Raw genomic sequence first — 22,482 nt, forward strand, 5'->3', positions numbered from 1 at the left:
TTTCCCTGGCGTAAGTGTCTGTTGGCACCCTGAGGACCTCTGCAAAGGTCAGAAACAAATCTGACAGAACTAATGGTTATATGGGATGTAGATTTCGATGTGAACTTTCAGTGTGATATATTTCTTTAATACAGTTGATGGTGGCGGAGAAGAAAGGCACTATACGGTTCTATGACCTTGTTACACAACACGCAATCCTGTCTCTGGACAGCGGGCAGGTGCCGCTCATGTCAGCTGACTGGTGTCTCACAAACACTATCAAGGTTTGGAGCTGTGGTGGCCAACGATTGGGTGATCTGGGACATTACCCGCTCTAGGTAAATGCAACTTTGTCTCTGTGGCTAAAATGCATTATTTGGGCAGTGAGTTGCTTTTAAAGTAGAACTATTGTGTGGTCGACATGACCTGTCTCACCTGTTCCTCTTAATTTAGCTAATCTTTCTGAGAATCAAGAATTTGTCCACAATGTGCATCAATCCTTAAAACCTTAAAACCTTCAGCTGAGAAGTTTTGTTAAAGGTGGAGTGAATTAAATTGTCGGTAAATGATGCTGATGTGCTTTGCCTGTAGTTATCCACTCGAGAAGAGACCAGCTCATGTTGACAAGGCAAGACATTTCAGGTAATTTTTTTGTTTAATGATCAGATGATTTCTTTGCTAGACTGCATCCATGACTATAATCCTGGTGGCCTTTCTTCTACAGATGGTCAAGGGCAAATGAGAATCTTTTCGCTACACAGGCTATCCGGGAAAAATCAACAGTCAGTTATTGGTGCATCATCTGGGGGCATCCACAGGTTGTAAAGATGTACTTTTGTCATTCGAGTTGAAAGAGATTTGCATTACAATGGGATACAAATGTCTTTGCAGCCTGTGATGATTGGTTCTGCATCTGTGGGGGCTGGTCTAAGCTGCATAGGACCTGCCTCTATGTGTTATCGGGTGGGGACCGAAAGCTGTTCTTCTGGATGACAGAGATTAACCCTGGACAGAAGTCAACTGGAGAGTGTTTCTGTTTTCCTTTTTCAATAAATAAAGTCATATTTTTCATGCACTGTCACTACGTTCTCCACTGTGTGTTGTTTATAGGTACTTGGGGTTAGAACTCAGACTAACAATTGTGGGAAACAAGACTCTTTCTCTCTCCCAGTTTTTCCCTTTTTCTGCGAAGCATGTTATCAGTGTTTTTGGTGTGGTGTTCTGCCAAGCAGGCTTAAAGTTGAGCCAAAGGTCGCCGAACGGCAGGAGCTGGCAGTTTTCATCGCAGAAACGCTTGAGTGTGAGACAAAAAGCTGTAACAGGTGCTCATATAGACAGGCTCGTTGACTCCAACAGGATAATGATCTGCAGTCCCATTCCTAACACTACAGGGGACCTTCCTCCGCTCGACTGTGACGCATGTGTGGTGGAGGAGACGGACGCAATGCTATTTGTGCTTCAGCAGTTGAACCTTGAAGATGAAGACAAGCATGGGAAACTAAAGTGCAAGGAGAACACAAGACGGCGTGAGCTGTGTTTTTTTCCAAGGAAAGCACAGGAGACGCTCTAAAGGGGGAACAAGGGTCCTCTCAGGTCATTTGTGCTATGTTTGGGCAGGAAGGTGTGAGGCCAAAAGGTAGAATAGTTGGATCAATGACAAATAAAAACATTTCACAATCTTAAACCTTTCAAAAAAAATTTTTTTTTTTAAACAAATGCTTTTAATTTAAAGTGTTTTATTTTTTCATGATGCAAAAAAGTATTACTTATAAATATCACTTATTATTAATTCATAAATCATTAAGTTTTTGGGAAGTCACATCACATGACAAGTGGACAGTATTGGGGAGTGACTAGTTATTTAATTTAATTAGAAAATAAATGCAACTAATCTGTTACAGTTACTGAGAAATAAATCATAAATGGAAGTTACATATGAAAATTTTAATGATTACAAAGGGGGTTACATCTGAATATTTGCACACACAGATTTTATAGATTTTTTTTCCCTAGATTGCATTGACTGCTCTAAAATATGAGACTTCAATGTTTCGAAAGTTTAGGACATGCTTATTCTATAGCTTATTATTTTCTGTATGGATTATGTATATGCTTAATTTTTAAAAACTGACTGATTTTTTCCAAGCATTGTTAGATGCAGGTTTTCCTTGTTCTAGCCAGATTTGGTTTAAAAAACAGTGTCATAGCTTTTAAATCATATCTTAAGATTTTAAAGCAGTATTTAACCTCAGAATAATCTCAAAGTAAAAGAGAAAAAAAAGTGCTGAAGTCTGATTTTGTGGCTTTTTTTTTTAAGTAATTTGGTTTAGATGTTTAAAGATGTATAACAGTTGAAAAACAATCTTTTGAAATTTAAAAAAGCAATCAAATTTCATCAGTTACATTAATAAATTAATTGAAAGTTACACTACATATTTCTTTTTAAATTGGGTAACTTGTAATCTGTAACCTATTACATTTCCAAGGTATCCTTCCTAACTCTGCAAGTGGACAGGTTAAAGAGTTGGGGAAATTAACTGGTCCAACATGTAGCAACCCTGGAGAAGTTTTTTCTTGCAGTTCCTGAGACTTTCGCGTGTGCTCCATGTGTAACAGTAGGGCATATTGTGCCTGAGTATTAAGGTGAGACTGAAATGGGTGCACAGAGAAGGTGGGGAGAGAAATGAGCCTACACTCTTTCAAGCCCGAAAGACAAGCCTGTATGGATTCTTGGAGCCCAGAAGCACACCGCCATCCGCAATCATAACATGCTACTGCTCTCCTGGTCTGCTGGCTTTGTTTGAATAAGTTCAATGTGGTCTGAAACGAGGCTTTGGTAGAGCTGAACGTGGCTGGTGCTGGACCAGCTGCATATAGCTTGGAGAAATCAATGTCAGCCTCTTCCACATACTCTCACACAAGGGACACTATTCCAAAGGATACAATAACTTTCTGAGAGAGCATTGAGAAATTCCTGAAAGGACTTTTAGAGAATATGATCACCACCTTCCCAAAATCTACTTTTAATTATCAATATTTGGTTAGGAACGATTTTAACCCAAGACTGCCATCTGGTGGCTAGATTACTCTGCCTGAGTCCTGTGAATATGCCTTTTATTAAGAACCAGCTGATGATTAGAGTAGCCTATGCATCATATAGAAAGGATAAGCTGGTTTTTATATGGAATATTTCAGTCAGCTTGGTAGGAAAGATGGCAGTGTTGTGAGAGAGAATGCTTATGCATTTCTTCCAGCAGATGCTCTGTAATGATGAAGAAAGACTATGCAATCCTTCCTTCTAAGGCCTAATGCCTTAAGCCTCCAAAGTTGGCAAGTAGTTTTAACGATGACAAAAAAACCCATCATGATCAAAGCAACTCCAACCAGGTTCAGAGCTTCCGTGCAGCTTAGAGGCCTAATCCTATTCACTACTTAAGGACAAAGCAAAAAGAACAAAAGGAAGGAGTGCGCTATTTGATTCCAGGAGATAATGTATTTTCATGAGGGCTCTCCTGGGTAAGTAGAAGTCTTCTGAGGACCAAGACTTGTGCTTGCACTTTCTTTCACAGTACGACCAGTGGCAGTATAGTGATGTATAGTGAACGTGATTTTCACTTCCGAAACCTGATTTTTGCTCTCCACAATTTCCACAGTACCAAAGGGAAAAGCTTGTATTCTGATGACGTGATAAGTTTTGGGGATTTTGTGGGTAGAATTTCACATTAACCGTCAGTGGTTATCATATTGCTATGGTAACACACATTTGTTTTGAACGTGATGGATTCGGATCCAAGCTATGGTTTTCAGAGGGATTTGTGGGTTGGGTCGAGCTCCATGTAAAATGAGATACGAGGGACGATTAAGTGTTTGAATTTGGTTTATGAAAGCAGATGTCTGCTCCTCTTCTCTCTCCCACATTTATTACATTATTTGCTTGACTCTCTCTCTCTCTCCGATTCATTTCTTAGACGCGTTCAAGGCAAACAAAGGCCAGCCAGCTGATAGAACCTCATTTACCCCTGAACTCAATGAATTCCAGCACAGAGTGACCTGGTTGCTCGCTTTGTGGTTTCGCCTAGAGGATTGTTTGGCCTGTGCTGGGGCCAATATAGAGGAATACGCTGTGACCTGGTAGCCTAATCTTTTCGTATGAAAGGAACAGTTGCGTAGTTGTTCCTACACCATCTGTTGTGCAACCACAAGCTGTCAATCTGTTAAAAGTAGGGCTAATCCACTAAACGGTCTCCTTTCCTGCTCGAGCCAAAGCAGGAAAGATGATTCGTTTATGATGCATTTAAGCAATATTATACTAGCAAGAAAGCTGCACTCTGAATATTAGCATGGCTGACATTGGGCCGTGGCCACGAGGTGACAGGTGATCACAGCAACAGCACAATTAAGAGTGAGTTATTTCTTTTGTACAAAGGTTAAGTAAAAAAAGGGGGGGGGGGGACATAATAAACATGTTTGACAAAGTTTACTTTATATCTTTTTGCTTCACCAAGGAAAATCGTTTCAAACGGAGCCTCGGATGAATTTAGCCATTGCATCTCTGTATCAACATGCAGCCGTTTTCTGAATGAATCAGTGTTTCGAAAGAATCGATTATTGGTTCAATTAAGTGATTGAATGAATCCTCTATAAAGACAGTCTCTTGAGGCCACCTGCTGGATGTAACCTACAGAAAGAGCCCAAATGTAAAATCCCTCATGATAATGTATCAAATAATGAATATGTCCTGTATGTGTAATTAATATAGCCTAAATATGGTAATTAGCTTTTCTTGTAATTGCATATGCAAACCAGACATGGATCAGGAATGCTGACTGATGGATTTTGCTGAAATTTATGTGTCTTTCCCCCAGTTGACATCTGCATTTGATCCATTTCTGCTAAACTGGAAAACTGTGACATGAGGTTTGAGTCAAAGCATGAAATCAAAGCACTTCTCTGTCACCTCTTTATATTTACCACAGACTCTGTTTTGACCTCACCAGTGTCACAGTGCACATATACCCGTTCTTTCTTTGGCAGCTATGTCTCTGTCTGCCTTTTTCTATTGCCAGACTGTGACTGTGAACAGTGTAGAAAAATGTAGGCAGAGTGTACTTTCTGTTTAGGGCCAGAAATAAATCTAGTTTATTTTGGTTTTTACATTCAGTTTCCCTCTTGTCCAAATAGCCTATGAATAATTTATTCATTCTGATATGGTTTATTCCAAAATGGCCTTTGGATTTCAAGAGCTACATTTTTTAGGGGGATTTTGAATTATTTTGTTCATAATATAAAGATTCTTTATTACTATTGTTCATCCATGGAAATATTGAGTTCCACAAAAGTTTCTTTATAGTGGCATAAAAAGGTTCTTTAGAATTTTTAAATGTTCTTCACAATAAGAAAGAAATAATTATTTTAAGAACTGTTCATCGAAAGGTTCTTTGAAGAAACAAAAATAATTATTCTATGGCATCACTGTAAAAACCATGCAGCGGTAGTCAAAATAAATATTTTTATTATTTCGGTAAACAGAACTCTGCATTACATTTAAAGGTGATACATACACACACATATACACATTTCAACACCGGACATTATGCAGTGTAATCTGCAATATTCATACACATTCAGAAAGGCTTTCAGTAAATAAATGGTTGTTACTGATGATACTGTATCTCTGATGATATGGTTTACTTCTGTCCCAGCCTCTCCAGGGCTTTATGTAAGATCTTCAGGTCATCCCTCATCTGCGCTAAAACATTCTGGATCTTAGAAGGCTCATCCAAAACCTCCATGCTGCAAGTGTAGGGATCATATCTAATGGTGAAGGGCTTCTGTATTGTGGATGAATACTGCCTGTAGAATAACAGCAATTGCAGTCACTAATGATGCTTTCTGATCATTTGTACAACCTCAGTGAAAAGGTTTTTTACAGATTGTCTGAGAAAACACCTACCTTAGCTTGCGTTTGGCATCCTCAAAGCTTTCGGACACAAAGTAAACGGGCTGATATGACTGGTCCTGGTACGGTTGGACCGCAGTCTCAGCTGGACTGAATGGTTTGTATTGGGGCTCATTAGAAAGAGAGTACTGAAAAAAGAAAGAAAGATGCAATCCAATTAATTTCAAAGAAATGCAGTTTCTATTCATCACAGAATTCTAAAAATCACGGTTTCCTCAGAAATATTAAGTATAGCACAACTGTTTTCAACATTGATAATAATAAGAAATGTTTCATGAGCTCCATATTATTTGTTCTTACCAAAAGTTCTCCATATGAGGACAGTAGTCCAGCCCCATAGGCCTTCACTGTTCCATTTTGCTTACAGAGACCAAACTCCACTGTAAACCAGTATAGCTGTTTGGGAAATTTAGAAATGTTTTGTGAGGCTACACATATAGAATGACAGAATTTATATGTAATAGCCATTTAACCATTTGTTTTGAATTTGTAATATGAATGAAACAACACAAGGGGGCACTAAAGACTTGCTTCAATGCATTAAGCTTCAGTGAAGTATTCTCCAGCTGAATGTTTCCATTAGGATGTACTCACTGTGGACAGTTTCTCAATGTCTTCATCTGATGCTCCAAGCGAGGCAAGTCCAATCTCCTGCAATGTAAAAGGTTCAGTGTCAAATGCAACGTGTCTCACTATTTCACTCCATGGAAAAACACTGATTGAACATTTAAAAAAGACTGATCTGTATTAACAAAGCATGCATGTTGAATGGTAGTTTCCCAGTTGAGTTACCTGTTCATTTCAAGCTGATTATGTAGCACAGAAACATACCTGTGAAAACTGAGCAAATTCTTTGTCTGCAAGCATGGGAATGTGTCCAAGTAACTCGTGACAGCAGTCACTTTTTAAAGAAAAATACAGTCAAAATATTAGTCCTGTGCAATAAAAAGTTTAAAAAATTCTGTTTTGTGTCTTTATACATACGGTTCAGGGGAATGCATGGGAGCTGAAGGGTGACGAATGTACTGGGTACACTGGAACACCCGGAACGCTAGACTGGCTAGGAAGTCCCGAGCCGAAAGCAGCCCTGCCACTGGCCGTAACTGAAAACCTGTCCTCTCTGATCAAGAGCACACACAGGCACAGAACATAAGTCAGTGTAAATTTGCTAATTTTGCACACACAGAAATACTGTAAGCAGACCTGTTCACCTTTAAGAAATGCAGACACTTCTCCTAGCTGAGGGATCTTGTCCTCTCCATACAAACATTCACTCTCCAGCTGACCGAGGGCTTCTAGAAACTGTCTGCAGGCGTGAGTGGGGTACAGATTGCTCAGAGTCCTGTAGACCTCCCTCCTGCCTCATCACAAAAAGAGCTCTTAGAATCACGCGGTCGCACTAGTCTTCTCTAAACATTTGATATGCAAATACAGACATTTAGTTGACAGCAATCAAACTCTATAAAATAACTGGGAAAACCTACCAAGTGGCAATCTCTTGTGGAGTGTATTCCACTACAGGCAAAGGGTCTCCACTACAATGACAAAAGAAAGATCAAATTTTGGCCTAAAATATATATTTTTTGTTGTAAAAAAGAATATCTGAATAGATAGCACAGTAATAATAATTGTTGCTTTTGTTGTTGTTATTTCAGATTAATTAATATCATGTGACTTACTGCTTATAGTTGAAAGCCAGTTCAGAAACTATTCCTCTTCGTTTTCTGTATTCTGGATCACTGAATCCCTAAATAATACAAGCGTTATTTTCAATGATATACCATTTGATCAGAATAATGCAAGTAGAAATAAAATTATTTAAGTGTGAATGTAAATAATGTCCTATTTTAAGAAAAGCACAACGGTTTTTCACTTACAGGGTGATCCTGGTCCAGATCGGGGTCATATTTTGTTATCAGATGATTGCATTTATCTAGGTCAGAAATCTTCTTTGGAAACCAAGGAACTGTGTGTTAAAATAAAATGAAAGGAACCTTGTAAAATAGTTGAAAAGGAATGTCTGCTGTACATGTAATATGGAATAGATATATCAACCTACTCTTTTCTTCTTGCACTATTCTCACTTCATCTGCAACTCTTTTTAAGGAGTTGATGAAGATGTCAGTGTCGGAGCAGTGCACTTCACACCTCATGAAGAACTCCAGATCATCTCCACCACTTTTTTTCGACTTCCTGCTTGGTCGACTCTCTAAATGGAGGAGTTTGGCTTCAAAAGTCTAAGTAGCAAAACCAGAAAAACATTTTTATTATGTTTTCATCACAAAACATTATGTATGGCACCTGCAATGAAAAAGACATGCATAATGCATATAGAGTCACAACTAAAATGTTACACAACTAAAAAAGCAGCACATGTCTGTTATGTTTTTAGTGTGTTTTATGTGTTTGTTTCCAGAATATTCTTTTTTTGCTATTTTCAAATATATTTATGATGGGGTTAATTATTTTGTGCAAATATATTTGATTACCAAAATAAATCCATGCAAGTATTTAAACTGCCCATTTTGTTCTGTTGGTGTCACATTTGTAACAACAGCTCTCATTGTAGTTGACATTAATTAACACAGTTTAGGTGATAAGATTTTGAATACCTTAATTTGCAGCAAAATAAATATAGAAAGGTACTCTGGGAAAAAAAACGGTATAGAAATAAGTTCCACTCAGTCAGAAATTGCTAGTAAAATATCTAAACACTTACAAAAAGAAAAGGCGAAGGTTAACTAGTCTAAAGGCTGAAATAAATGTAAACAATTTAAAGCAAAAAAAAAGGTAATTTCTTGTAAATGTAGGGCCTAGCTACTGTTTCCCTACACAGTCTATAAACTAAGTATACGTTTAGGGAAAAAAACCCAATCAAATAAATGGGAAATAATAATGGGGAAAACACCATATTGTACACCAATACACCAATACTGTAGGCTAATTTATGAGAGAAAATGATTTTAAAAAAGCACGTACCTCAAAGACTTTGCCAGCCTTGAAGAAGCCTGCGTTCTTCTCATTTCTGAGAGCAAAGAGGATGTTGAGAGTGGCTTTACCGCTCTTCTCCTCCTCAAACACGAAGCTGTCTCCGCAGCGCGAGGGCCCCGGAGATGACGAGCCGCTCTCTCTGTCGCGCCGCGCGTCCTCGATCAGACTCCGCTTTCTGCCGCTCAGCGGAATAGCCTGCACTATACTGTCCGTCTTCATCGATTCTTTGGGGAAAATAGGCCACTATATCTATAATTGCTAAATATATCCAATTAATATTTGAGTCGACACCAAATAAGGAGTCCAACTCTGTCTAAATGAGAAGAAAACTCTTTTGTTCACTGTGGGGCCAAAGCCCTACAATTTATATACAGACGTGCTGGACTTTATGTAAATGTGTTGCGTAAATGCAAGTCTAATTTTAAGCTGGGATGCGTCACGAGTTTGTGTTTTTCTTTTCCAGGCACCAAATACGAGCCGTGACACGTGACACTTCACAGGCGCTTCACAGCCAAAAGCGACAAGTTACATAAGCTAAATGCTGGTTTTTGTGAAAGGTCAGCACTAAATGGGTCTTTATTTGAAATTCATAAATAAATAATAGTGTTCTTTGTTTTTATGGGGCGTAAATGATACAAAATAATAAAATGCGGCATTGAGATTGTGCTGCTCTCCATGGTACTGAAACAGAACGCATGCTGTTCGCTTGTAAATGCAATAAATAATAATAATACATTAATATACTTTAATATAGATTTATTCTAATATTATTATTAGGCTAATATATAAATAAAAATGGCAACTTAAAAAAATATATAATACTAGTTATTTTATTTATAACAATCTTTACTGTTTTTTGAAGTACATGTGACAATGCATGCATAACATCTCAGGCTTCAGTACACCAACAGATACATGATATATGCAGTAGGCTATGTTAAATTGCATTTACAGTCAAGCAAAACTTATAAATACAAATATCTTTCGTTAAGTTTGAGTATTTCAGTAATTAAGCTTTAGTGTAATGGAGCATATGAACGCATGTTTTAAACAAAAGCAGTTTATTAATGAAAATAATTCGTCTCCCAAATGCACTTGCTCAACACATGGCTTCAACAAGCCTTTGATCCCGTGATTCATTGATTGCGGCTTGTTTGGGACAATTACAGCAACATTGTTCGACAACAAGTAGCAACAGCCGAAGCAAATGGTGGACGGTAGGCAATCTTTTTTTTTTTTTTTTTTTTTGTACGATTAAACTACTGAAAAAAATACAACATATAATATATAAAATAACAAATATTGCGGCAGCGGGTCTTAATGGTGCCCGAAGCTTTTTGGTATTTACATGCGATTTGTTTTGCATGGGTATTTTTTCCCGTGTTATTTCGTTATATGTCATTTAAATACGTAGTGAGTAAATATATTTGAGCTAGCAAAATTAGTCTATAAATATGTTCTACATGCAATACATAAGAACTAATTTAATATTTCATATCATGCTCTCTCTCTCTATCACAGCTTGATTAGAAAAGGTATGTTGTATATGGGCCTGAAAAGCAATACAGACGATGCTTATTTTAGCCTGTTTGATTTTCTAGCCTTTCTTCTTCATCTTCCACCATCGTTTCACTCCATCTTTCGCAGGGCATTGCACAGGATCGAGATCTCGCCTAGAAAGAAAAAAACAAAAACATAATTTTGGGATCATAATGGGATTAAATTAAAACGTACAAACCATGGTAGACAAAACGAAAAAAAAAAATCATAAAACGGCTGGTTTAGTCACTAATCATAAGATACAATGATGGTGCATTGTATTAAAAAACGTGTCAAATTGAAACTGTGCAGCTGGTACCCCAGGGAGTTAGGCTACTATAAATCTGCAAACCCATTAAAGTTAAAAACTACAATTGAATTGCCGTAAAAAAATAAAGTACTCTGAATTGTATTATAAAATAAAAATGAGTAGAAATTACTTCAAGCTAAATTAATGGAAACAAAGTAGTAAATAACAGATTTACAGTGCTGACCATTTAAAATATGAGTGGGAAGGATTTTATTCAATTTGACCTAAAGATACTATAACAATATTATTTCTTTGTGACCAAAAAAAGTAAATTTTAGGTTACCTGACTTTTTACATTGTACATTGTAAAAATCCTTAATACAACCCTCAAATGCTCCTTGCTATTGTCTTTACTTTCAGTAGACAATTCTCCTGATTTTTATTCATAATTATTGTTTAACAGGGAAAATTCAGTTTAAGTGCAACATTATACTGAAGACACACCGCTGATGTTGTCAGCCAGGTTCTTCAGCTGCTGTGTGTTGTCCAGCATCTCGATTCTCTGTGTGTAGGCATTATAGCGCACAGAGAAAGGTCTGGGAATGGTGGAAGCAAATTTGCTGTAAAAACAAAATGAAAAAGTATATATAAAACTGGAAAAATGCAAAGGGAAGGGCTGATTTAATTGTAGTCACTTTACCTGACTTTTTCTTTGGCGTCCTCGAAACTTTCAGCCACAAAGTAAACTGGCTGGAACTCTGTAATGGGATACTGCTGCAGGAAGGTCTTCTCTGGCTCGAAGGGCAGTAGTTTGGGCTTGTCCGTCAAACAGTACTGCAAGACATTAGATTAACATCTCATTCTCCACTTCAGCCTTTTGTGCATCAGTGTCATGTTTCTGCTTTTCACTCCACTAATGACACAGTAAACTCAATTGGGCTGCTAACTTCTTTTCTAAAAGCTCAAAGCAAAAAGCCAGTTGACTTTGTTGGGTTAGAGCACAGGGTATGTACTTGAAAGAAGCATTCTGAGAGGTAACAAATACAGTACCTGCAGTTCACCAAAAGAGGAGAGCAGACCAGCACCGTAAGCCTTTACTTTATCTCCTTCTTTGCACAGACCAAATTCCACAGTGAACCAGTAGACCTGCAAAAAATAAACATTATAATCATACAGCCGCTTTGAGAGAGACAAATATATCTTGCGGTTTTATAACATGACTGGCCTCAGTTAAAATGTGGAAAATGATTATTTTTGTAACCTAAAGCAATACTCACTGTGGCCAGCTTCTCTATGAACTCATCAGGGGCGCCCAAAGAAGCGAGTCCAATTTCCTGGTCAAACAGAAATCAACATTTGATATTTAATTGCTGACAAATGCACATTAGATATAAAGTCTGCAGCAGATATTCTCTAGAAACCCACAAAAGCATACTATTTCTGTAAATAATGTGTGTATACATATATATATATTAGTGCTTTAAAATGATTTTATCATTGCATCCAAAATAAAAGTTTTTATTTACATTACATCTGTGTGTACTGTGTATATTTATTATGTATAAATACACACAAATACAATATATTCTTCGAAAATATTTACATGTATTTATATATATTATACAATAATATATTTCATGTATAAACCTAACATATTTTTCTTAAATATATACATGCATGTGTGTGTATTTATATATATACGTAATAATATTTATATATACTTTTATTTTGGATGCAGTTAATCATGATTAATCGTTTGACAGCACTAATATATATATATATATATATATATATATATATATATATTATCAATTATTACTATTAAAAGAAACTACACAATTGTGAGAATAAAAGTCAAAATTCAAGATGTATATAATAAATGTAACTTTTTTTATTCAAATTATTATATTATATTATATTATATTATATTATATTATATTATATTATATTATATTATATTATATTATATTATATTATATTATATTATATTATATTATATTATCAAACCTGTGAGAACTGGGCAAAACTTGGGTCAGCAAACAGTGGGACATGACCCAGCAGCTCATGACAGATGTCCCTGAGGAAACAAATACACATTTATCTTTTCCTTTGATCACTTTTCACAGTTCTGAAATATATTTGTGCCATTTATTTCAAACAAAGCTTTAACCAATTCTTGGTCTGTATACTCACGGTTCAGGTGTGTACATGGGTTTGGAGCTGTGGCGAATGTACTGTGTCGAGTGAAAAACTCGGAAGGCGAGACCAGCTAAGAAGTCACGTGAGGAGAGGAGACCGGCCACAGGACGCAGACGAAAACCTGTGCATGCTGAGAAATCAAGAAAGGGTTGAGATATGTAGTGTAGAAGTGAAACACCAGTTTTTTATTACACACTAAAACTTCATTTGACATCCCCTTCACCTGACTGTATTTGAGTTTAAAGCAGCTCTTACACTGCAGGTAGCGTGAGATGTCCTCTAGCTGCGGGATGTTGTCCTCACGGTACCCGCAGTACTTCTCCAGCAGTGGAAATACACGGTTGTGTTCACGACAGGCATGCGTCGCATACAGAGTCTTCAGCTCTCGAAAAACTGTTCCCCATGTGGCCTTCTCTTCAGCCGTGTATTCAACACGAGGAATAATCTGTCCACTAACAAAGGAGAGGGATGCTTATTTCATATTTAATAAACCATGTATTTAAATACATTTGTCTAAACAGTATACAACAAACCTAACAAACCTGATTTTGAACCTAAGTTTATTTTAAAATAACAATTTAATCATTAATAAACTTTTTTTTGTGGAAACTATGATACACTACCATTAAAAGGTTTATAGAAGTATATAAAAATGAACATAAATATAAAGCATTTATAGTAATTAAAATGATTAATAAACGAGAAACAATAATATCTGACAACAACTCCAAAAAAAAAAAAAAAAAAAAAACATATTAGAACATGTCAATGAAGAGTAATATCTTAATTATTCAACCTTTTGAACAGTAGTGAATACTCTTTTATATGGCCTAAAGGGATGTTACACCCAAATATAAAAACTTTTTCTGCTGTTTTGGACCCCATTAACTTTCATAGTATGAATAAAAATGGTTGAAATATTTTTCAAAGTATATCCTCTTGTGTTCCACAGAATAAATAACATCATACACAATTTTCTGTAAACTTTCCCTTTAACTATAAAAAACACTTTTTAGGTCCCATTGTATTTTTATACCAAAACCATCCTAAAACAGGGCTGATTAATGAAACTAAGCATATACTCTATAGCATGTACGTCACATCTATGTCATATCAGTGATGAGTGGTGTTATTATTGATGGAGCGTGTATGTAAATGTGTGCTTCCTCAGGGGGCGTTGCATTCAACGCTCCTGCCCTTTGTAGTGGCCATGTGAATAATGCATCTCAATTATGATGACAAAGCTCCCGGCGCTCCGGACTGCACTGGGACCCTGTAATTTAGCCCTTTTGTTAGGCAGCAGGAGTAATTTTCCATAGAAAGCACAACAAAACAACAGGGAAAGCGCTAGAGGTGGGAACAATCCCTGTAGCCCATGGGAAAGTAGTACATGGGGGAGAAAGGGCAATAGTTACTGTCTGTAGTTGTAGGCAATGTCAGCAAATTCCTTCCTTCTGGCGCGGTACACGGGATCCGTAAAGCCCTGTGAATGACAGCGATGTTAGAGTGTGAGAGAAAGTGGATCTCCAGCTAGTTCTGATCTCTCAGTAGCCTTTGACAGTGTTACTCAGTCTCGTAGAGGAGACTCATTCAAATGAGGCCTTTGTAGAGTGTTTGCTGCTCATGATGAATGCATTTCAGTTTAATGACGGCTGGAAAGGGGCAATTATTTATAATTACAGGGGCTCAATTAAAGCGATGACATCAATTTGAGAGCCCCCGCCCGTTTCCATTAGAATAGAGAGTGATGCAGATCCTGACTGTGGGCTTTTAGTGTCGCATGGACCAACTGCGCATCTTTCAAAATACACCCACCCACACACACGCATGCGTTTGAAATAAAAATGAAGAAGTTTCCTCTCACGCTCACTTTCGCTCTTTTCTCTGATCATACAGATGGTCACTTCAAACACACACACACACACATAGTGTCTTACAGGATGGTCTGCATCCAGCTCGGAACCGTAACTGAGAATCTGATTGGCAAAACGATCCAAGTCCTGGATGTCATTGGGGAACCATGGAACTTTTGATGAAAGGGAAAGAAGGAAAAATGTTTATGGTTAATGATTAAATAATGTCTTACATAATCCATACAATTTAAGCCCTGTTGACAACATTATTTTTCATATAGTGTGTTTATCCTTGTAAAAAAAAAAAAAAAATTTACTGTTAAAAAAAGTTAATTTTAACAATTTTAAATTATATATAAACAGAAATAATATACAGAATGCAATGTTTTCAGATTCATAATTGCATTTTAATTAAATGAAAATGTATTATTGTTCAAATGTATATTAAATTACTTCTACTATTTCGAATATGGTTAAAGTGTACGATTGAATGTATTGCAACCATTTATATTAAACTAAAATACACTTAGTTTAAGATATACTTCATTTATGTCAATTATTTTACGTTTATTTGTATCTAAATACATTTTTAGTTACACGTGTAAATATGAAGATACAGTTTAGCACATTTATAATATTTTAAGTTTTTATGTAATACTATAATGTAATCTAAATTTAATGTAATTATACATGTCAGTTAAAATGATCATCAAGTAATCTACTTTAGTATGCTAGTCGACACATTAAAACAAGTCTACAAAATATTTTTAAAAAGTCCTTTGAAGTAAAACTTTGACATTATTACAAACTGATGAAAGTATTCTCTCTTTATACAAATATGTGGCCTTTTACAATACAAACACAATTTTTTAAATATATACTTTTAAGACTTAAATACGCTACAAGTGCACACTCATTACTCAGGGTATAGTAATGCACTTACAGTGTAAATCTTTGGGGCAATGCATTTTTATAAGAACAAATGCTAACTTTTCAAACAACTTTACAACTCAATTAACACATTTCTGAATATAAGAAATTATATAAGTGCCGTCCTCCTCTTTTAAACCTTCCAGAATTACTTGAACTTAGATTTATATGAAAAGTATTTAAGAGTTTCCTATAATGTTTCCTATAATGTTTCTATAATGTTTCCATTCTCTTTATTAAATTGAGATTAATGTACTAAGTTCTAAATATGTGAACTTGTTAATATCGAATGCTGTGTTCGCTAATGCTGGCATGCTAACAAAGATGGATGACACAGTAGTAAACAGAAAGCATTGTGTGGCGAATGAGCCAGAGGGTGACAGCGCAGTCCTGGCTATGAGGCTACATCTTGCTCTACAGCAGCTAGATTTATGAGAGTTAAAGCTCTTTGGAGGTCCAGCCATCAGTACAGAGTTCAGCAACCAGCCTGGGGCGGTCTGAACAAAAGGCCAAGAACTGAAGACCCTGACTGGTTTTCCTCATCGGCCATAAATATCCATAAATGTCCCCTGCTCTGTGTTTTCTTATTGTGTAAGGGGGAAATTGTAATGGGGTCTGTTGGTCTGTCAGTCTTTGTACTGAACTTTGACCCCCACCCTGCTGAACTGACTCTTGAATAGAAACAAGACATTTCAGTCTATCTCTAAGAGTCTGTTTGTCCTCAAAAACTAAACTAATGAAATTCTGGAAACAACCATAAGAGAGGCCGAGTGCAAAGGCCTTTGTCATCCATCTCCACGATGACATTTATGAAGTCTTACAACATGTGTTCTATTTCTGTTCCTCATATTCTAAGCCATCCTGCTCTCACTCTCTTGTTGTGTTTCTGTCTGACCTTGAAATGCTGTAGCAGCTTTTGATTTCTGTTCTTGTAGGGAGCGATGATTTGTTCATCAGACTGTTGTCTCACCTGTGTCTTTCTGTTTGTTGCGAGACAGCTCATGAACTTGGCCACTGATCTGGGTGCGCAGACTATCAACAACTTCATCTAGAGCTTTAGAGGAGGCCTGATCCACACTGATGAAGAACTCATATTCTTCTTTGTTGTCGCGTGCTGGACGGGACTCAATGTGGGTCAGGTTAATGCCTTTGTCCTGCAAAGTACATAGATGTAACATACATGTACACAAAGCTGCATTATATTACATTATCTATCTATCTATTTGGATATTTTTGACCCTGGACCACAAAACCAGCAATAATATGGATTGTAGGACAAATATTTGGTGGAGATACAAATATTTGAAAAACTGGAATCTGAGGTTGAAAAAAAAAACAAAAAGGTAAATATTGAGAAAATCATCTTTAAAGTTGTCCAAATGAAGTCCTAATCAATGCATATTACTAATCCAAAATAAAGTTTTGATTTATTTACGGTAGGTAATTTACAAAATGTCTTCATGGAACATGATCTTTGCTTAATATCCTAATGTTTTTTGGCATAAAAGAAAAATCGATAATTTTGAACCATACAATGTATTTTTGGCTATGGTTACAAATGTGTAAACACTAGGTGGCACTCCAGGACAATCCTTCTAACAAAAAAAAAAAAAAATAAATATAAAAAAAAGACTGAGTGATTCACTTTAATAACACTTTAATAAAAGTGTTATAAAATTTCACATACTCCTAATTAACTAGAAAATGTGTATGTAATAAAATGTATTATGAACATGACATGATTAAGAGCATTTGATAATCATCTTTTGTGTGGTCCTCTCTTTTCTAATTTAAGTAGCATTTAATAAATTATTGTATTATTGACCACATTCACATTGTGGCTGCAACTGAGAATCACGTGTGCAGCTTTTCTTCGGCCAACAGGAGAGTGGGAGTTTTTGCATAGTTATGTTCAAATTGTACTGTTTCAACCAAAGCATGCTTGAATTTATGTGTTTTTACACACAGAGAGGGAGGACACCCACTGCTGTTTGCTATAGGCCTGCAGAGGAGGCGGATGGGGTTTACAATGTCTTAGACCTTCTCTGGTCCTTTTTCAATATCTTCCCTCTCTGTCGCATGTGGTGCTGATTGACTCCATATGGATTTGCATCCTTTAACTTTCAAAAAACAACACAGCAGAGAATTACTGCATCATTTTTCTGCACGCTTGGCATTTTTTGCAGCGCTGGGTTCATATAATTGTCCTCAGTGTCAACGGGTTCAGTCAGAACAGTCAATGTTTCAAATGTCTGTATATGTTTTTTATATGTACAATGTTACAAAACCTCTGTTAATCTTATAATATTTGCTTTTCTGTTTGTTTACTTCTGGTTTGCATTTTATACTGCCTTGGGAAGGTATTAATCGTAACGACTTGCATTATATTAATTATTAATGAATGAATTAATGTTCTATTTAAATTGAATTAATTATGAATATATAATTAGATATGCTGTTGGAGCTGGATAGCTAATTCACAATAATAGCCCTTATTCATATATCTATAATCATCAATTATTGTTGCTTTCAGTCTTTCAAAAACATAATTTCCCCAAATAGTAAACATTCAGTGTGTGCTGCAGGAAATAGCTTTAAATTGGGTTAAAATGAAGCTGGAAAGTGTGTGCGGGGTATCCGGACTGAGGGTTGGAGTAGGGGGTGTTTTTATGGGGTGTTTTAAAGGGGGTGGAGTAGGATGGTACGGCAGAGCCAATCAGAATCCACAGGCTGAGCTTTTATCTTTATAGCGTCTTTAGGGGGTGCATGGTTGGCACACATCCATTAATGACTTGCACGAAAGCATCAGAGATTTTAGGCTCATTTGTTTGGTTGCTGAGTTTCAGGAAAGCACAGCATATATTGATCCGCAACATGTTGTGCTTATGTAATAATTTCCATATAATCAGTAAATGAAATCTCTACCTGGAAGCACGCTTCACTGCACGTAGGCAGTAGAAAAGTAAACACCCCGAAAAAAAAAAAATCAACTGAACTTTAATACAAGAACTTTGGAGATGATTCAAGAAATCTTGGCACTATACAACACACGTGCACCGTGCACCCTTCAACTCAAAGCACTATTCTGGTTGATATTACTGATTTTTCTATATGCTTGCCAAGGACAGGACACATTGTTGTGTTTTCAGTGGCTTTAAGCTTTGTCTTGCCCTTTTTAGTTTATTTACATTTACTGAATTCATACCAAAAAAGAAATTATACAAAACTAAACTTCAGGGTCAGTAAAATGCATTTCATGTATTTCGCTAAGGCTGCTTTCATTTAATCAAAAACACAGTAATATTATGAAATAGCACTGTAATTTATTTATAATAACTATTTTCAATTATTTTACAATTTTATTATTTTCTATGATGACAAAGCTACATTTTCATCAACTGTTATCCCAGTCTTCAGTGTTACATGATCATTTAGAAATCAAATAATTTGCTAAATCAGTGCTCAAGAATCCTTTCTTATTATTATCACAGATGAAAATTTTAATAAATTGTAAAATACATAATACATTTTTCCGGATTCGTTTATAATTGTAACAGCTTTAAAATTGACTTTTTCAATAATTGAATGCCTCCTTGCTGAATAAAATTATTTCTTTATTTCCATTTTTTTTTCAATGAATCTCCCTCTCCTGAGATATTATCTTACAGCATTCATACCTCAGCTTAAATTAATATGCCATGTTTTCATAGCTGACAGAAGCTTTACGGTTCATTTAGATTTTATTTTTCTTGTTCTGGCACACAGTGTCACAAAAGCACCTTTAAAGACAAGTTCATTGCTTTTCATTGCTCCTAGTATATGTATATGCAAAATATCTATTCTTTCTCCGTGCTACAAAATTATTTACATGCTGAAGCTGGTTGAAAATCTCTCTCTCTCTCTCTGTTTTTTTCTCTGTATATACTATATATATATATATATATATATATATATATCATATCACATTGCTGTGTGGTAAACATTTCTTTGCTTTTAAATCAACTTAGGCAGGTCACAAATTTCATTAATTCTGCTGAAGTTGCAAAATGTGCACAGCATTATCGAATAATGCTGTTCAGTGTTTTGCATTTCTACAAATGTCTCACTATCATCCTCTGTCCTTAAAACTCACGTTTTGGTTTTAAAGAAATGCCAGTGTATATTAGAGAGATGTAGGAGAAACAGTGAAAAATGGATAGACGTACAACCATACAAAGAGACACTGAAAAGGGGCAAATTATGTCATTCAAATGTTTTTTGTCAAGACACTAACCTCAAATAGTCTTAGAGCTTTTACAAGAGCGCCAACTTCCTGCTTCAGAGAGAAGATGCAGGACACCACTCCTGTTTTGTTTAACGGTTCTTCCAGGTAGGATGAGGTCAGAGAGCCCTGTTAAACAAACAAACGTTGAGACACTCAAACAGTGGCACTCATCATCAAACATGCATGAAATGAGTACAGAAAAGTCATTTAAAATAGATTTTTAAGGGCTTTGTACTTGATTAATTGAATCAGTATCCACATTTTTTCTTTGGTCTTTGAAATGAACATTAGTTAATCTTTTCCCATAGTGCCCAGGGACCCTCAATGACCCCTCTCTGTCTGAATCCAATCACTGCCCGTATTTTTTTTAGGATGCAACGCTCTCTGTTACACATTAGCAAATGACTTTAGACTTTAGACTTTAAAACTCTCAAGTCACACTCACATTCCTATGAACCTTCATTCCTGTGAGTCAGGTATCAGTATCATAATGTTCACCCCTATTTTGGCACCCTTATTTTGCCATAATACTTTTTAAGGAACAAAAAATAATATAAAATGTACCTCAGGACATCCAAAATATAAAAGTAAAAAAGTCAACAATTACTGTATTGTAGCATCAGATCAATATTTCTGTTCGCGTACAATTATTTCTGTTTTAACAAATTAGCAGCCTAACTGTTCTCTGGAGTCTTCCAGCTGATGCTATACTGTGTCAGCCTTCATTTTGTGGTCTGAAAAGAAATTTCCAGTTAGGTCTAACAAAAATGAGAATGAGCTGGGTTATCACTGACCAATTTTAGGACCACACAGAATTTTCATTTGGACTTTTCTGCAGTAGCTATACATTGGCCCATACAGGTCTAATTTGCATCGTAGTCTACATGTCGTTGTTCTTGTTTTGTCTAATGTTGGGGGAATGTTATTAAATTACATGCTTTAAACATGTAATATGATATAATAAAAAAAACAAGCATCAATTGTATAAGTAGACTATTAATTAAATATATTGCAATATAATGACAATCATTTTAGAGTGAAGTTTGTTCACCTTCCTCTCCAGATCCCCGTTCATCTGTCTGAGACCTGCGTCCATTCTTGCTTCAGTCCTCAGGTGATGTTGATTTGCTGGATGCTTCTATGCTCTTTGTGCTACCCATCCAAAACTCCTGGCATTTAAAAGTACCACGTGACACCACACCCCCTGGAACGTCCCGTGTGCGTGTCACGCGACGAGATGCCCATAAACCCCTGGGATATTTGGAAGCTGCCACCACAGCCCATCTGGTTTGTGTTGTCCAGTAAGAAAGAGTTTGCAGGGGGAGTTTTGAAGTTCAAAGTCAGCATTTCGTAACGTTTGCTTAACCGTTTTGTTTGTCTTCTTACTTGATGTAATATTTGTATTAGTAAATTACTAAAATAATTTATTTAATATATGTATATTTTTTTGTAAAGTAGAAGGGATTGAGTGTTCAAAATTTTAAAAACATGCGGGATCCCGTTATAAATAATCATCAATATCTATATGTTGATGTTCTGTTTATGACCACACGATGGCGCCAAATTACATATAAATGAACTGGGACTGGGTCCATACAATAGACGGTATAAAAACAATATGTGTGCGAATTGTGCTGTGTCAAAATTATACAATGATACACTGATTTCAAAGTGGTATACTTTTAAGGGATTATTTATTTATTTTCCCTGGCTTAATCTGTTGAAATTGGAAAAATGTTAGTTGGCGCCACTAGCACAGCTAGCTAAGCATAAATTAGGCCTATGTCAAAAAATTTCTAAAACAAACTCTAACATTATTATTATTTATTTGTGACTTCCTTGTCCTGTTGTAAGCTACTGTGTCACAACAGAAACGTGGAAGTAGTGTATGATAGTGTTTGGTAGTTTGATAGTGACTTACTGCAATATCAGCAGGTTTGTCATCAGGTACTGTTACAAAACAGGCTTCTACTAATTTAACTTTTATGGTAAATGAAACGTTTTTCAAATGCCAGCCAAATATGTAGGCCTACTCGTATATACTTCCCTACTTTTTCTTTTATTTTGATGACCGTTGTGTTGTTCAAGTCTTAATTAGGGGGACAAACACCCCTGACAAGTTTTATTAATATAGTGTGCACTTAGCTTATAAACTAAGCAAATGTGTTCTTTTTTTTTCCATATCTTTATTTGTGTTAAATTAAATCACTCCTGTCTGTACACACACCTTATGTTAAGGCTTGTTCAAACCATTCACGACTTTTCCACCAGATAGCAGTAGATGTCTATTCAATTCACGAACCTTCTATTCCATTCAAAACACATTTTCTTTAATGTAGGCTTACTGTACATAAGCTAACCATTTAAATTGCTAGAGATAAGTAGGGCTACAGTAAAAGTACACAAATTCCACAAACTGAACAAAAACCTACAATAGAAATGGTTTTACCCTGATATTAGATATTTTGTGATCACTGGATATGATAATATGAGAATATTGTACCTGGATGTCTGTTTA

At 36.0% G+C, this 22,482-nt stretch overlaps 2 protein-coding genes and 1 pseudogene across 2 annotated transcripts; 1 reads left to right on the forward strand and 2 right to left on the reverse strand.

Annotated features, from left to right (window-relative positions):
• Window positions 1–86: 86 nt before the first annotated feature.
• On the forward strand, window positions 87–1,619 carry LOC113075329 (nucleoporin Nup37-like; annotated as a pseudogene).
• Window positions 1,620–5,471: 3,852 nt separating this feature from the next.
• LOC113075326 (tyrosine 3-monooxygenase-like) lies at window positions 5,472–9,656 on the reverse strand. The gene is made up of 12 exons (XM_026248029.1): window positions 8,918–9,656; window positions 7,998–8,175; window positions 7,816–7,904; window positions 7,618–7,685; window positions 7,423–7,473; window positions 7,150–7,295; window positions 6,923–7,058; window positions 6,770–6,839; window positions 6,533–6,589; window positions 6,239–6,334; window positions 5,933–6,066; window positions 5,472–5,832 (listed from the first exon to the last, which is right to left on the reverse strand). Exons 1-12 carry the CDS (start codon window positions 9,146–9,148, stop codon window positions 5,667–5,669), a joined length of 1,422 nt encoding a protein of 473 aa, XP_026103814.1. The 5' UTR covers window positions 9,149–9,656; the 3' UTR covers window positions 5,472–5,666.
• A 522-nt stretch (window positions 9,657–10,178) lies between these two features.
• Window positions 10,179–21,171, reverse strand: LOC113075327 (phenylalanine-4-hydroxylase-like). Its single transcript, XM_026248031.1, has 13 exons — window positions 21,016–21,171; window positions 19,974–20,090; window positions 16,671–16,854; window positions 14,855–14,943; window positions 14,333–14,400; window positions 13,173–13,369; window positions 12,912–13,047; window positions 12,726–12,795; window positions 11,996–12,052; window positions 11,769–11,864; window positions 11,419–11,552; window positions 11,223–11,338; window positions 10,179–10,602 (listed from the first exon to the last, which is right to left on the reverse strand). The coding sequence occupies exons 1-13, from the start codon at window positions 21,058–21,060 to the stop codon at window positions 10,559–10,561; spliced, it is 1,353 nt and encodes a 450-aa protein (XP_026103816.1). The 5' UTR covers window positions 21,061–21,171; the 3' UTR covers window positions 10,179–10,558.
• Between the last annotated feature and the right edge of the window lie 1,311 nt (window positions 21,172–22,482).

This window comes from Carassius auratus, unplaced genomic scaffold (genome assembly GCF_003368295.1).
Source record: "Carassius auratus strain Wakin unplaced genomic scaffold, ASM336829v1 scaf_tig00016855, whole genome shotgun sequence".
In the NCBI taxonomy this organism is placed as follows: Eukaryota; Metazoa; Chordata; class Actinopteri; order Cypriniformes; family Cyprinidae; genus Carassius; species Carassius auratus.

Bases quoted from the DNA above. Each gene is read 5' to 3' on its own strand.
- LOC113075327 (XM_026248031.1), bottom strand. From the start codon at position 21,060: ATGGACGCAGGTCTCAGACAGATGAACGGGGATCTGGAGAGGAAG. The intron at 20,091-21,015 runs GTGAACAAACTT...TTTGTTTAACAG, and splicing joins ACGGGGATCTGGAGAGGAAG to GGCTCTCTGACCTCATCCTA. The intron at 13,370-14,332 runs GTAACTATTGCC...CTCCTTTGTTAG, and splicing joins ATTGCCTACAACTACAGACA to TGGACAGATTATTCCTCGTG.
- LOC113075326 (XM_026248029.1), bottom strand. From the start codon at position 9,148: ATGAAGACGGACAGTATAGTGCAGGCTATTCCGCTGAGCGGCAGAAAG. The intron at 8,176-8,917 runs GTACGTGCTTTT...TTTGCTACTTAG, and splicing joins AGGCTGGCAAAGTCTTTGAG to ACTTTTGAAGCCAAACTCCT. The intron at 7,905-7,997 runs GTAGGTTGATAT...TTTAACACACAG, and splicing joins AATAGTGCAAGAAGAAAAGA to TTCCTTGGTTTCCAAAGAAG.